Source organism: Gracilinanus agilis, chromosome 1, assembly GCF_016433145.1.
Source record: "Gracilinanus agilis isolate LMUSP501 chromosome 1, AgileGrace, whole genome shotgun sequence".
Classification (NCBI taxonomy): Eukaryota; Metazoa; Chordata; class Mammalia; order Didelphimorphia; family Didelphidae; genus Gracilinanus; species Gracilinanus agilis.
Window position 1 is genome coordinate 96,167,051 of NC_058130.1, and position 14,015 is coordinate 96,181,065.

General features: G+C 42.8%; 1 protein-coding gene across 3 annotated transcripts in view; it reads right to left on the minus strand.

The window, feature by feature from the left end:
• ALS2CL (ALS2 C-terminal like) overlaps positions 1-14,015 on the minus strand; it is a 78,238-nt gene that overhangs the window by 11,851 nt on the left and 52,372 nt on the right. For 2 of the 3 annotated variants that reach the window (XM_044681737.1, XM_044681778.1), the window contains 7 exons: positions 12,643-12,741; positions 10,741-10,902; positions 5,480-5,591; positions 4,438-4,515; positions 3,840-3,970; positions 2,315-2,488; positions 1,876-1,972 (listed from right to left, as the gene is read on the minus strand). In XM_044681737.1, coding sequence (XP_044537672.1) covers positions 1,876-1,972; positions 2,315-2,488; positions 3,840-3,970; positions 4,438-4,515; positions 5,480-5,591; positions 10,741-10,902; positions 12,643-12,741 — 853 coding nt within the window. The remainder of the gene's footprint in view (positions 1-1,875; positions 1,973-2,314; positions 2,489-3,839; positions 3,971-4,437; positions 4,516-5,479; positions 5,592-10,740; positions 10,903-12,642; positions 12,742-14,015) is intronic. The other variant, XM_044681843.1, reaches the window with a different exon arrangement.

Here is a 14,015-nt window from a genome sequence, read left to right on the forward strand (position 1 = left end):
AGAGGGGGAGGGAGGGAGAGAGAGAGAGAGAAAGAGAGAGAGAGAGAGAAAGAGAGAGAGAGAGAGAGAGAGAGAGAGAGAGAGAGAGAGAGAGAGAGGAACACAGGATGTCAGAGTTAAAAGGCTCTTAGAATATAGAAAATAAAAATTCAAAAAGAACTTAAAATATAAAACAGGTGTTCTGACTCCTAATTCAGTGCTCTACACTGAGGAGAGAATGAGAGAAGAGGAGACAAAGTTTAGAGAAGACCTGAGTTTAGTCTGGGCTTTGCTATAAAATCCCTGTGTGATATTTTGTTGAGAATGCCCAGAATAGCCTTCTTTCTGGGGGAGAGCTCTTGAGTTTTGGTTTTCCTCTGCCATTGGATGAATCTAATTTGTTTTTCCTTATAGAACTTCCCAACGCACTATGAAGATTACACAACCAATGTGTCAGAGGCAAGCCTTGAACTCAGGTCTTCTGGATTTTTGACACCAATCATCTATCTCCTATGCTACTTCCCTTCCCTGGTGAATAAATCCTAGAGCTCTTATGCTATAAGGGGAAAGAAAGCAGAAAGGGAAAAATAAAGAGGGAGAACTGATCAGAACAAACCAACCAGTTACAATAGCAGAGAATTGGGAAGAGATCTCTAAGCTCAGAAAGCCAAGCAGGCTCAAGATCTAGGGGCTGAGCACCCCGTGGTACCACCCTTTCTCTAGGGAAAGGTATGATTCTTAAGGGCAGGATCAAACTAGATCCAGGATCCAAGTACCACTGCCTTATTAGTGGGACAGTCTCTCTCTGAACCCCCTCCCAACACCAAACCAAGGGAATAAACAGCCCCAAGAGTAAATTCTGAAGGCTGGGCTGCCCCAGGCCTCTTCACTGCCTCCTCTGCCCATGTCACCAGCTCCGAATCAACCCACACAGAGTGATGTGTCCATCACTCAGGCACACTACAAGAAGATTGTGTGGTCAGCAAACCCTGTACCTTCCATCTCTCATCTTACAAATGAGATAACCCTAAATGTCCTGATAAAGAGAAGATCGCTTCCTGTCCTCATTCTTTACCTCCCAACCCCAAAAGACTCACTTTTCCTACTTGATCAAGAAGGAAGGAGGAATGCATGAATGAATGAAAATTTTCACTCTCATTTAGATAGGGCCAACAGCAGGAAAAGCAGGAGGAATGAATGAATAGATAGATGGGTGGATTGATGGGTTCATTCATTTACTCATACAGGCCCAGAGCAGGAAGAGCAAGTTGGGGATTCAAGAACCAGAGAAGGTTTAAAAAATAACAAAAAGGTAAAAGGCCCCGGGGCTATAGGCCAAAGATCTATTTCCAAGTAGCTGATGTCTCACACCAGACTTCATGGAATTTTCTCATGGAGTGGGCAGAACCCATGAAGGTCTCAAGCTTTGACCCCAATTCTTTAGTCTTCTTTCCATTTTCAGCCTCAGTTTTCTCATATGTAAAATGGGAATGATAATGATAAGGGGAATGAAAACCAAGCCAAACATTAACAATAATCAAGATACTGACATTTTATGTAGCATTTTAAGGTTTTCAAAATGTTTTACCTCTTCTAATCCAACCACCCACTCTTTACAACAGGAATTATTTCCATCTTACAGATAAGGAAACTGAGGCTCAGAAATGTTATATGGTTTACCTATTGTTACAAAACTAATAAAAAGTAAGGGTTAAATGTGAATCCACCATACCCTTGATTCTAAATTCAGTGTTCTTCCCATAATACCAGGCCTCTATGAAAAGCATAAACCAAGGCCCTATTATTCATGTTCCCCATGAGCAGCTGCCTGTGGGAGCCAGGATAGAAACCTGACAGAGACACAATCCCACCCCCATTCCCACCATCCCCCATTACTTTCTGTAGGTAGAGTTGGAGTGACTCTGGTTCCCGGTGTGTTGGCAGTTCTGCAAGTATGTCCTTGATCTTTGCTGAGACTTCATCCGGGTTACTTCTGGGACCCAGAAGACACCAAAACATCTCATGGAATAGATCATCCTAAGGAGAAGAGCCCCACTTCCTGGCCTTGCCTCTCCCCTCCCTCCCTAGAGTAAGGACTCCTCCTTTTCCTGCTCCCTCTAAGAGTCCAGCACAAGACTGGACACACAGAAGGCCTCTGTAAATAAAGTAGAATGAGGGTGATGGGATGAGAGATGCAACCTTCCCACCCATCCATCCATCCATCCATCCTTCCATCTAGCTATCCAAGAGTGAGATTTGGAAGGGGAAGCTTCCCTTAGAAGATGGCCTGTTATCTTCTGTTCCCACTTTTGGGGTGGCCGAGTTCCATCCTTACCTATCACAGAATAGATACTCCTGGGATTTCCGGAGCTCTTTGGCTGTCTGGATATGGAAGCCCAAGAAAACCTCTTGAGTTTCCTCTGGACAGTTCAAGTTGATGAACTCCTGGAACTGCTGGTAGATGCCTTGCCATCGGCTCTCCACAGGAAAGGCATCCAGCCCCAACTGGCTGGAGACAGAGAAAGATGTCTGGCTCACATCTCCAGCCTCCCCCACAAATAGTGGAAGCCAGCCATGGCACACACTTGGCAGGGATCATGGCTCTGGGAAGGCCAGGGAAAAGGAATGGCAAGGGAGAGGAAGACCAGCAAAGAAGAACAGTTAGAAAATGACCAGAAAAAGAATAATATCCTAGGCAGTTGGGTTAGAAATTGTGCCGGATTATCTGAGTCTCCAAGGAGTAGCTGAACTGAGAGAAAGAGACAGGCAGAAATGAAGCAAGGCAAAAATAATAGAAAGAATAATAAATAATGTAATACATAATAACAAATAAATAAAGGCTTGTGAAGGTAGATAAAACAAGGCAGGGAGGGTAAGATTAGAGAGGGCAAAAACAAGAGCCAAAGAGTCACACTATCCCTCAAGGATTCTTTTGCCCCACTCATCCTAGGTCCCCTCAGTCTGACAGAGTCCATCCTTCTGGCCACAGCCATCCATTTACTGGCCTCCCCACCTCATCCTTATTCCCAGTTAAAGAATCCCCGAAGTCAGAGGCCGGCAATTGGGAAAATGGAAATGCCAAGACCAAGGTGGTCCCAGTCCTGCTCCTCTCTACAGCCCCAAGTAACTGGTAAGGACAATGAGCCAGCAGCTCATTTTAGGGCAATGCCAAGGATTCAGCAGCCGACATGATCATGTTGTGTGAGAAGAGAGGGGAAGAGAGGGGAAGGGAGGGGAAGGAAGCATCTATAATTAGAACCCAATGGGCTCCCCTGGGCTATTCCACTGCTCCCAGGCCCATCTCTGCTAACTTCTGCTATTAAGGACATAAACCAAGCTTGGGAAGGGGAATTCAGAGAAGGGAAGTCTATGGAAGAGAAAGCAAACCAACTGAGGGTTCCCAAAATGCAAAATGAAATGTCCCCCATTGAATTTGCCGCCCGGGGCGTGACAACAACGGTGGCGCCTTATCCACTAGACTAGATGGACACGAAGGTTCCTTGCCTCATTCGCAGTCCATGGCCTACAGTCTGTTCCCCGTTGTAGCATTTGATGTTTTCTATCCTAAGTGCCAGCATTGCTTTTCCTGTCAAGTTCTGAGATTCTCCGGTCATGGCACAAGGGACCTTCTAGCCCTTCTAATCTTACCTAGCTAATGGAATGGAATCTCCTAGGATATTTGCTGTAACCCTTCCATGTCCTTTGGATGAATGCCTACCATTCTCTGGATTCTGTCATGGGCCCAGGGGAGCCCCTTGGAAACCGTAGGGGCAAGTCTACTTTCCCTGGTGATATTCAAAGGAGATGTGAAGACTGAGGCCCAGGGTTGGGTCACGGAGCTCAAAGAGCTGCGTCCTCACCGTTTACAGGTGTGCATGGGATCCAGAGGGTGAGCGCTTGTCTCCAGGACCCCCTGGGTTTGGAAGCCCCTACCGACCCCGCTACTGAAGGAGGCTTTTAGGAAGTAGCCATTAGGGAAAGTGATCTTGCCCTAGAACAAAGAGAGAACAAAGCAGGGAGGTTATGCTTGGGGGCTGGTACTTCCTCTTTATGGAAGACACTCTTCCATTTGGAGCTAACCTCCTGGCCTTTGATTAATAAGTACTTCTTCATTGTTGATTAATTGATTGGTATTGTCTGTAGAAAGATCCTGGAGCAGAGTGAGGTGGCTCAGTGGATAGAGAGCCAGGCTGGGAGACAGGAAGATCTGGGTTCAAATTTGACCTCAGACACTTCCTAGCGTGTGACCCTGGGCAAGTCACTTAACCCCTATCGTCCAGCCCTTACCACTCTCCTACCTTGGAACCAATTATACAGTATTGATTCTAAGACAATCTAAGACGATGGAAGGCACGTGTTTAAAAACATAATAATTCTGAATGTGGGGGGATTTAAATGACCTTACTAAGTCCAAAGCTATAATCCAATCTACTGAATAGCTGAATGGAAGATGCTTACCTTCCCTATATAAGCCAGGTCTCTTGTGAAGCTGCCCTCATAGAGTGAGTCATCTTCCAGTAGGAGTATCCCAGGACCCTGGTAAAGATACAGGAGGAGAAACTTGTGAGTGCTTAAGAAGACTGTTAGCAGTTAGGCCTGGAGACAGGAGGACCTGAGTTCAAATCTGACCTCGGATACTTCCTAGCTGTGTGATCCTGGGCAAGTCGATTAACCCTTATTGCCTACCCCTTGCCATTCTTCTACCTTAGAACCTATATCAATTCTAAGACAGCAGGTAAAGGTTTTTAAAAAAAGTGTTAGAGACTGATTAGAGTGCCAAAAAAGAAGCAGACAAGCTGTTGTAAGTCTGTGCAGCAAAGTTTATTAAGTACAACCCTATTAGATAGATAATGCAAATATTATTTTTCCCATTTGACAGAGGAGGAAACTGAGGCACAGAAATTGACTCGCCCAAGTCACATACCACTGAAAGGCAAGACTCGAACACAGGTCTCCTGACTCCTAGTCCAGAGTTGTTTTCAGAAGAGTGCAAGAATGTTCATGCCTCTTTATTAGAAGAGCAAACCAAGCTCAGAGAAGTAGTGACTTGCCTAAGGTCACTCAGCTAGTCTAACTCAGGGTCTTCTCATCTGCCAAAGGGATAAGTCATTTGGTGGGTACAGATATTATCTTCAGTGCAGGGAGAACTGGAAAACTGCTTCTGACCAATGGAAAACAAGACACCTCCAAGTCTGGGGACCTCAAAACATAAGAAGTCCCCCATGCTCCATTGTTGGAGGGATCCCTAGAGAGCAAGTTAATCAGGAATCTTCCCCGTGCCTTTCCAAATGTATATCTTTGCTTTATTTTATCAGCTTTCTAAATGTGTTTTTCTTTTCTCTAATTCCTCAGCACTTTACAAGCCAAGCCAACGATGCCAGTTGTGGAACAAAATCGCAAATTAGTGCTTGGCTTAAATATTGATTTTTGCTTCTTTTTCTTTGACTCTTTACATTATATGGTTTATTTAAAAAAATTTAAAACAAGTTCAATGACTTACCACCATCTTGTCTGCATGGAAAGTCCTCTGGTAACAGATGCCAGACTGAGTGACCACGATGCCCTGCCCATGCCGGTGGTCAGCCTGCCACATTCCAATGTAACGCTCCCCCCTGGAGGATGAGACACAGAGGACCCTATTTACGTGTGTGTGGAGAGGGGTGCAGATTGGATCATAAGCCATTGCCCATAGTCACCCCCTCTGAGCCCCCCTTGATAATACAGTCAGTTCCTGAATGGAAGGAGTGGCTGCTGTTGGCAGTCTAGCCATGTGGAATCCTAGAGTGAAAGATGGAAAAAAATCAGAGACAGCTAGAAATTCCTCCAGAATCTTTATTCTTCCCTTTCCTCCATGTCTGCCCTTTAAAGGCAGTGAGTTATAAAATAAAGAGCATGGGAGTTAGATGTAGGAGCCTTGAGTTCAAATCCCAGCTCTGACACACATCATTGGTGTGATCTGGAACAGATAAATGCCTTCATCTTTCTGAGCCTTAGTTACTTTATCTGTAAAATGGGGATAGCCACTACCAACCCCACAGATTTAGCATCAGGAAGAGGCTTCCTAAACCATAAAACACTATAGGAATGGAACGGGGCAGGGCGTATTATTTTAGCCTGGACAAGAATATCAACCAAGCGGACACCTTCCTAGAAGGATAGAAGAATAGAGAGAGCAGGGTCTTAGGGTCTTAGGCTGAGGGTCAAGACTCTCCAGATCTTACTAGCTGTGTCCTTGTGAGCCTCAGTTTCCTCAAGTGTAAAACAGGGGTCCATAATGCCATGAACTCTACCTACCTCACAGAGTTGTTGAGAACAAAGGATTTATAAGTCAGAAAACATGATGAAATGACATTATTCTTCTCAATCGACAACCACAGCTAATACTTCTATGGCACTTAACAATATGCCAGGCACTGGGCTAAGCACTTTTCAATCATTATCTCATTCCATCCTCACAATAACCCTTGTAAGGTACCTACCTAGTATTATCCCCAGCTTCATAGATGAGGAAATTAAGGCAAACAGAGGCTAAGTGACTTGGCCAAGGTCACACAATGTATAGTTGGAAAATCCTGAACCCCTAAACTACATTACCCAAAATTCCTTTCTGTATTACCCACAATGGTTTTCCCTTTGTGTACGTTTGCATCTTCAGGTATTAGTTTATAAGTTCTGAAACTCCACCTTTTTTTTCCTTATCTCTTCTTTCTGGGTGGTTCTAGCTGGGTGGTTTAAGTAGTTTTTTGCTTTGGTTTTTATTAATAAAACTTAAAAAATATAATACTTAGTTATTGAATATTAATTTTCATCTTCACAATAGCTAATGGGTATCTGCCAGAATCTGAGTTCAGGTCTTCCTGATTAGAGTCCCAGAACCTTATCAGTCACACTCTTTGGCTGCCCTATCAACAGCGACACAGCAAGAGACCCAAACAAGGAAAGGAATAGATGGAGCTTTTTGAGGAGGGATGAGGGATATAAGGAAGAGAGTTTCTAGGCATGTTCAGCAGAATGGAGACGCCTCTAGAGAGGGCTGCCAATAAGTAAATAATTCACAAATATTTGTTTTCTGAATTTAAACTAATTATACCTTCTATTTCTTCTTCTTTTTTTTTAACCCTCATCTTCTATCTTAGAATCAATACTATATATTGGTTCTAAGGCAGAAGAGGTAAGTGCTAGGCAATGGGGGTTAAGGGACCTATCTAGGGTCACATAGCTAGGAAGTGTCAAAGAGGTCAGATTTGAACCTCAGACCTTCTCCATCCACTGAGCCTCCCAGCTGCCCCTACACCTTTTATTTCAATAGCATTGGTCTTCATCCAGTGTCTTCTCTTACCCTCTTGACCAAGTCTTGAAAGAAAGAAATTTTGGGTATTTTCCTCCACTTTGCTAGTGGAGGAAAAAAATGGAAAAGTTTCATCTTGTCAACTCTGGAAGGAGGTAGAGAAAAGGGGAGAGACACAACATGAATCATGTAACCGTGGAAAACTTGTTACTAGAATAAAATAAAAAAAATTTTTAACAAAAAGTTTCATCACAGTCTTAATGTTGAATGGTTTGCTAGGCATGAGAACAGAGGTTTAGAGATAGAAAGGACTTCAGAGATCATTTAGTCAAGTCTCCTTTCATAGGCAAGGAACTGAGGTCCAGAGAGATAAAGCAGTTTGTGAAAGGTCATACAGGAGCAGACCTGGGATTTGAACCCAGGTCCTCTGACCCACAAGGCTGCCTCATTCATTTACCAAGGAGGAGTCTGAGGATCAGACAAGAGAATGGATTTGCCCAATAGCAGCAGAGACAGGGACCCCAGTTCTAGTCCAAGGCTCTTTCCACCATGCTTTCCTGACTCACCCAAGACAAGCATGAGGGGAAGGAGCAAACTCTTTGATTCCTGATTGTCCATTGCCCAATGTGGAAGCATAAAGCATTGAGAAATCATGGAGCTAGAGCTGAAAGAGACCTTTGAGGCCATTGAGCTCAATCCCACTCATTTTAGTAATGAAGTAATAAAGCACAAGACAACTCATGCAGCTAGTAAGTGTCTGAATCAAGATTTGAACCCAGGTCTTCCTGACTCCAAATCCAGTATTACTATGCCATGTATGCTGCCCCTTGTTCTAATCAGCCTTCTAACAGTGTCCTGGTCTGAGATGCTTGGCTGAGATCTTAGAAATAGAAAAATCTAGGGGACAGCTGGGTGACTCAGTGGATTGAGAGCCAGACCTGGAGACAGGAAGTCCTGGATTCAAATCTGGCCTCAGATACTCCTTGGCTGTGTGACCCTAAGTAAGTCACTTAACTTCCACTGCATAGTCCTTACTGTCTTTCTGTCTTAGATCCCATACACAGTATTGATTCTAAGATGGAAGGTAGAGGTTTTAAAAAAAAAAGAAGAAAAAAAGAAATAGAAAATCTTGGGCAGCTAAGTGGCTTAGTAGATAAGGAACCAAGACTAGAGATGGTTCAAATCTCGCCTCAGGGACAGAAAGAACACTATCCACATTCAGAGGAAGAACTGTGGAGTAGAAACACAAAAGAAAAACAACTGCTTGATCACATGGGTTGATGGGGATATGATTGGGGATGTAGACTCTAAATGATCATCCTCATGCAAATATCAATAAAATGGAAATAGGTTTTGATCAATGACACATGTAAAACCCAGGGGAATTGTGCATCGGCTATAGGAAGGGGGGGAGGAGAGGGGAAGGAAAGAACATGAATCTTGTAACCATGGAAAAATATTCTAAATTAATTTGTTAAATAACATTTTCCAAATAAAAAAAAAAATCTGGCCTAAGACACTTCCTAAGCTGTGTGACCCTGGGCAAGTCACTTAACCACCCATCACCTAGCCCATACCACTCTTCTGCCTTGGAACCAATACTTAGTATCAATTCTAAGAGAGAGGTGAGGGTTTTTTTTTTTAAAGGAATAGAAAATGCAATCCAATTTTCCTTGAGTAGGAAACTTAATCAAAATAGAGAGTGTATTTAATTCCCTGAGACAGAACAGGAAGCCAGATCATGCTGGCCAAACTAAGAGTGCCTTGTTTATTGTTGACCAAAGGAAGTGGGAATGCCTTTTTTTGCAAAGAAAACCAAGAGAAGGATCCTTTGTGAAGGAGCCAGAATGGGGGCCCTTAACCCCTTTTGTGCCGTGTATCCTTCCTTTTTCAGAATAACGTTTTAAAATTTATAAAATCAAGAGGAGTTAAACAGACTATAGGGAAATGCAGATATTGGAATATTTCTAAAAAAAAGTCCATGAGCACCAAGTTAAAGCCCTTGTATTAGAGGAAAGAGCAGAGATTCACTCTCTGAGTCTGTGCAGGTGTTAGGAACAGAAATCTCAGTCTAATGAATCCACAAAACCCCAACGGAATCCATGAGCTTCTGCTTTCTCCATTGCTACAGAATCTCATCTTTGGTTTCATGAAGATTTTGAAGCATGAATTGGGCCCTGCTTCCCTGACTTAGCTGGAAGGAGGAATTCCGCTGGTAAGAACCTCTCTCCAAGCAGATACTTGCACATTTGTTGAATTACGTATCTGACATATGGGACTGAAATGCAAATCTTGCACCCATTTCCTTTCCCAATATATCTGACCTGGTTCCTAGCCACTATAAAGAGCATGTAAGTAGGGGCTGCTGGGTAGCTCAGTGACTAGAGAGCAGGCTTGGAGTCAGGAGGTTCTGGGTTCAAATCTGATCTTAGATATTTCCTATTTTCCCATTCCCATTTGTTTAGCCCTTGCCCTTCTTTCTTGCATTTGTTACCAAGATAGAAAGTAAGGATTTTTTTTAAAAGAGCATATCACTAATCATATGTTTTAAGTGTCTCCTTAAATCAGTTTTCTCTCTGTGAGTGCCCTATTTTCCCCATCAGACTAGGAGTTTTCTCTCAGGCAGCAGAGTCACAAGAGCAGATGTCATCTTTCCCCCTTAAGCTACAGATTCCTCCCTAGGATATATTTCTTTCTCAGACCAAGAGATCCCCGAGGACAAGGACTATTCCCCTCCCCCCTCCAAGTTTCACATTTTGTCCAGGAGGCAATGACAGACAGATTAATTGGCTGCTAATAATCCAGGAGATGGGGCAGCCAGGTGGATCAATGGATAGAGTACCAGCTGGGAGGACCTGGGTTCAAATTTGATCTCAGATACCTCCTAGCTATGTGACTTTGGGTAAATCGCTTAACCCTGTTTGCCTAGCCCTTGCCCTTCTGTCTTAAGAGTTTTTACTAAGACAGAAAGTACAGACTAAAAAAAAATCATAATAAATAATAATAATAAATAATGGGGTAGCTAGGTGGCTCAGTGGATTGAGAACCAAGTTCAGATTTGGGAAGTCCTGGGTTCAGATCTGGCCTCAGACACTTCCTAGTTGTGTGACTCTGGGCAAGTCATTTAACCCCCATTCTCTAGCCCTTACCATTCTTCTGCCTTGGAACCAAAACACAGTATTAATTCTAAGACAGAACATGAGGGTTTAATAAAAACAATAAATAAAACCAAATAAATGAATAAATGGATAGGTGGATGGATGGATGGATAGATAGATAGATAGATAGATAGATAGATGGATGGATAGATAAATAGATAAATGGATGGATAGATAGATAGATGGATAGATAGATAGATAGATAGATAGATAGATAGATAGATAGATAGATAGATAGATAGATAGATAGATAGATAGATAACTCTGGTACCCTGTGATCTATGAGGAAACTCAAACCCCACTGAAAGCTATTACCTGTCTTTGTCTTCCCAGACCCCATATCCATTCTTCTTGTCCCTGTGCCAGTGCCCCATGAACTTGAAGGGCTGCGGAGCCTGAGGGGAGCTCTCCAGGACCCCAAACCCCTGGCGCAGGTTGTCTCGGAAGTAGCCTTTGTACATAGACTCATCGGCGTACCTGAAGGGGAAGGAGAGGTCTGTAAGTCAACAAACCCCGGGATGCAAATACTCATTGGCTATCATGTCCTAAACAAGAGCTCCACATCCCTAGGGCAAGAGGACTGGGACTGAGACCCCTCAGAATCTATTGTCAAAGAGACCAATACACACCATCTCTACCCAAGTCAGTATACTAAGAAATACTCCAGTCCCCAACCATAGACTAAGTCAAAGAATGAATGTTGGCCCTCCTTGGAGATTAGCCGTGGCAGAGAGAGTCTTAACTCCCCTTGCTAACTGAGAATTGAGGAGGGATCTTACTGAGGGACTTCTGGATCACTTTCTACTAGAATCCCCCAACCCCACTTGGCCAGGAGTCTCCCCTCTCCTTCCTCATGCTCAGCTGCTCAGTGTAGTATTGGTGTGCATGGCTACTGCCTGAAGGCCAGGAATAAAAGAACAATAATGAACCCAGGGTTAATCAGGCAAGAGAATATTTAAAGGAAATGTAACTGCTCTCTTCAAATAAGCGAAGATCTCTCATGTGTTACAAAGAATAGGCTGATGGGCAACTAAATGACTCAGTGGATGGACAGCCAGGACTAGATGGGAGGTGCTGGGTTCAAATCTGGCCTCTGACATTCCCTATCTGTGTGATGGTAGGCAAGTCATAACCTCATTGCCCCATCCTTATCACTCTTCTGCCTTGGAACCAATACACTGTATTGATTCTAAGACAGAAGGTACTAGTTTTTTAAAAAAGGACTAGGATGCTTCTAAGAGAGTAGCAAATTTTAGCACCATATAAAGAAGAATGTCTTAATGATTTATGGTGCCTACAAGTTGAATGGCTTGTCTTGTAACAAGTTCTCTATTACTGTAGATACCCAACCGGAGATGAGAAAAATACTTCTAGGTGAGGTAGAAGGAATTCCTGTTCAGATTCAAGTTGGACAAGCTTATCTCTGAGACCTCCTTCATCTAAGATGCCATCATCCTCCCCAAAGGTTCATGCCCCTTTCACTTGTTTGAGACACTAATGAGGCTGTAAAATCCACTAAAAAAAGTCACTTCTATCTATGAGAAAAGCATCTAGAAATAGGATTTAGAGAACCACAGAATGTCAGGACTGGGAAAGATCTTAAAGACCATTTAGTCCAGGAGTGCTTAATTTGGTATACTCACCCCATCCTCTAAGGCAGTGATGGGCAAACTTTTTAAAGAGGGGATCAAAGGAAAGGAAATGCTCATCTGTCAGTCTGTTTCTAAGGCAACTCTTTAGAAGTTTCATTGTATTGTATCCTACTCATTGTATTCATCAGATTAGGAATAATGGCTGGATAGAACATTTAAAGGAGCCACATCTGGCCTGCTGGCCATAGTTTGTCCATCACTGCCCTAAGGGATCCATGAACTTGAATGGGAAGAAATTACGTTTGTATTAACATAATTTCCTTATAACTTTTGTGCATTTATTAATTTTAAGAAAGGATCCATATATCTACAACACAAAAATGATTAACAACTCCAGATCTAGTTAGGTCCCTTAATCTTATAGAACCCGAAGATCATAGATGGAAAGCAATTGCAGCAAGTTCTCCAAGTAAATCTGGGGGCAGAACCAGATTTCCTGAATCCAACCTTGGGTGTTTGTTTCATTATATTATGCGCAGAGATCCAGACAGTGTCCTCACCACTCTTTCCCCACCTCTTCTCACCCTACCCCTTCCTCCCTCCAAGCCCTGGAATCATCACTTACTCACAGATGCCATAGCCCTGCATTTGGCCCTCCCACCAGTGGCATTTGTAACAGTCATACTTGTCTTCAGCCCCATGAGGGACCAAGCGGATCCCAAACCTATGGAATCAAGTTAAAGATGGGGTGTGAAGTCTCTGGTGATCTCAAATTCTTCCTCACTCTAACCCTAATCCGATCTCCAAGACTACATGCCAGGTTAAACCCTTGGTCCTGTCTACTTCCTGCTTCATGGCCCTCTCCCCTTTCCCTTTCAGTTTTTGAAAACCCCTCTTATAGAAAGAATTTCTTGACTGCTGGATTTATACTCCAAAAAGATCACAGACAAACAGACTTGTACAAAAATATTTATAGCCACGCTCTTGGTAGTGGCAAAAAATTGGAAAATGAGGGAATGTCCTTCGATTGGGGAATGGCTGAACAAATTGTCGTATATGATGGTGATGGAATATTATTGTGCTCAAAGGAATAATGAACTGGAGGAATTCCATGTGAACTGGAAAGATCTCCAGGAATTGATGCAGAGTGAAAGGAGCAGATCCAGGAGAACATTGTACACAGAGACTGATACATTGTGGTACAATCGAATGTAATGGGCTTCTCTACTACCAGCAATGCAATGACCCAGGACAATTCTGAGGGACTTATGAGAAAGAACACTACCCATATCCAGAGAAAGAACTGTGGGAGTAGAGACATAGAAGAAAAACAACTGCTTGAACACATAGGTTGATGGGGATATTACTGGGGATGTAGATGTTAAACAATCACCCTAGTGCAACTATCAATAATATGGAAATAGGTTTTGATCAATGATACATGCAAAACTTAGTGGAATTGCATGTCGGCTATGGGGGTGGGGGTGGGGAGAAGGAAAGAACATGAATCATGTAACCATGGGAAAATATTCCAAATTAAAAAAATAATAATAATAAGCAAACAAAAAAGAAAAAAGAATTCCTGGATTTGTAAAAATTGATGGTCATGAAGATGATGATAATTTATCTATAAATCCAGGAAAAAGGGATCATTAACAATTTATATTTCTTTTTTGTTTTTAATCCTTATATTCTGTCAGAATCTATACTAAGTATCAGTTCCAAGGCATAAAAGTGGTAAGGGCTGGGCATTTGTGGTTAAGTGATTTGCCCAGGGTCACACAGCTAGAAAGTATCTGAGGCCATCTCCAGGCCTGGCTCTGCCCCAACCACTTATATTTCTAATGAAAAGATATAGTATATATGTATAGAGAAAGTCCTAGGGAAAAAAATTCATTTCGATTCCCATTCCCTTCTACAAAAGATATTCTTTTCTCTTTCTTCCTCTCTCTCTCTCTCTCTCTCTCTCTCTCTCTCTCTCTCTCTCTCTCTCTCTCT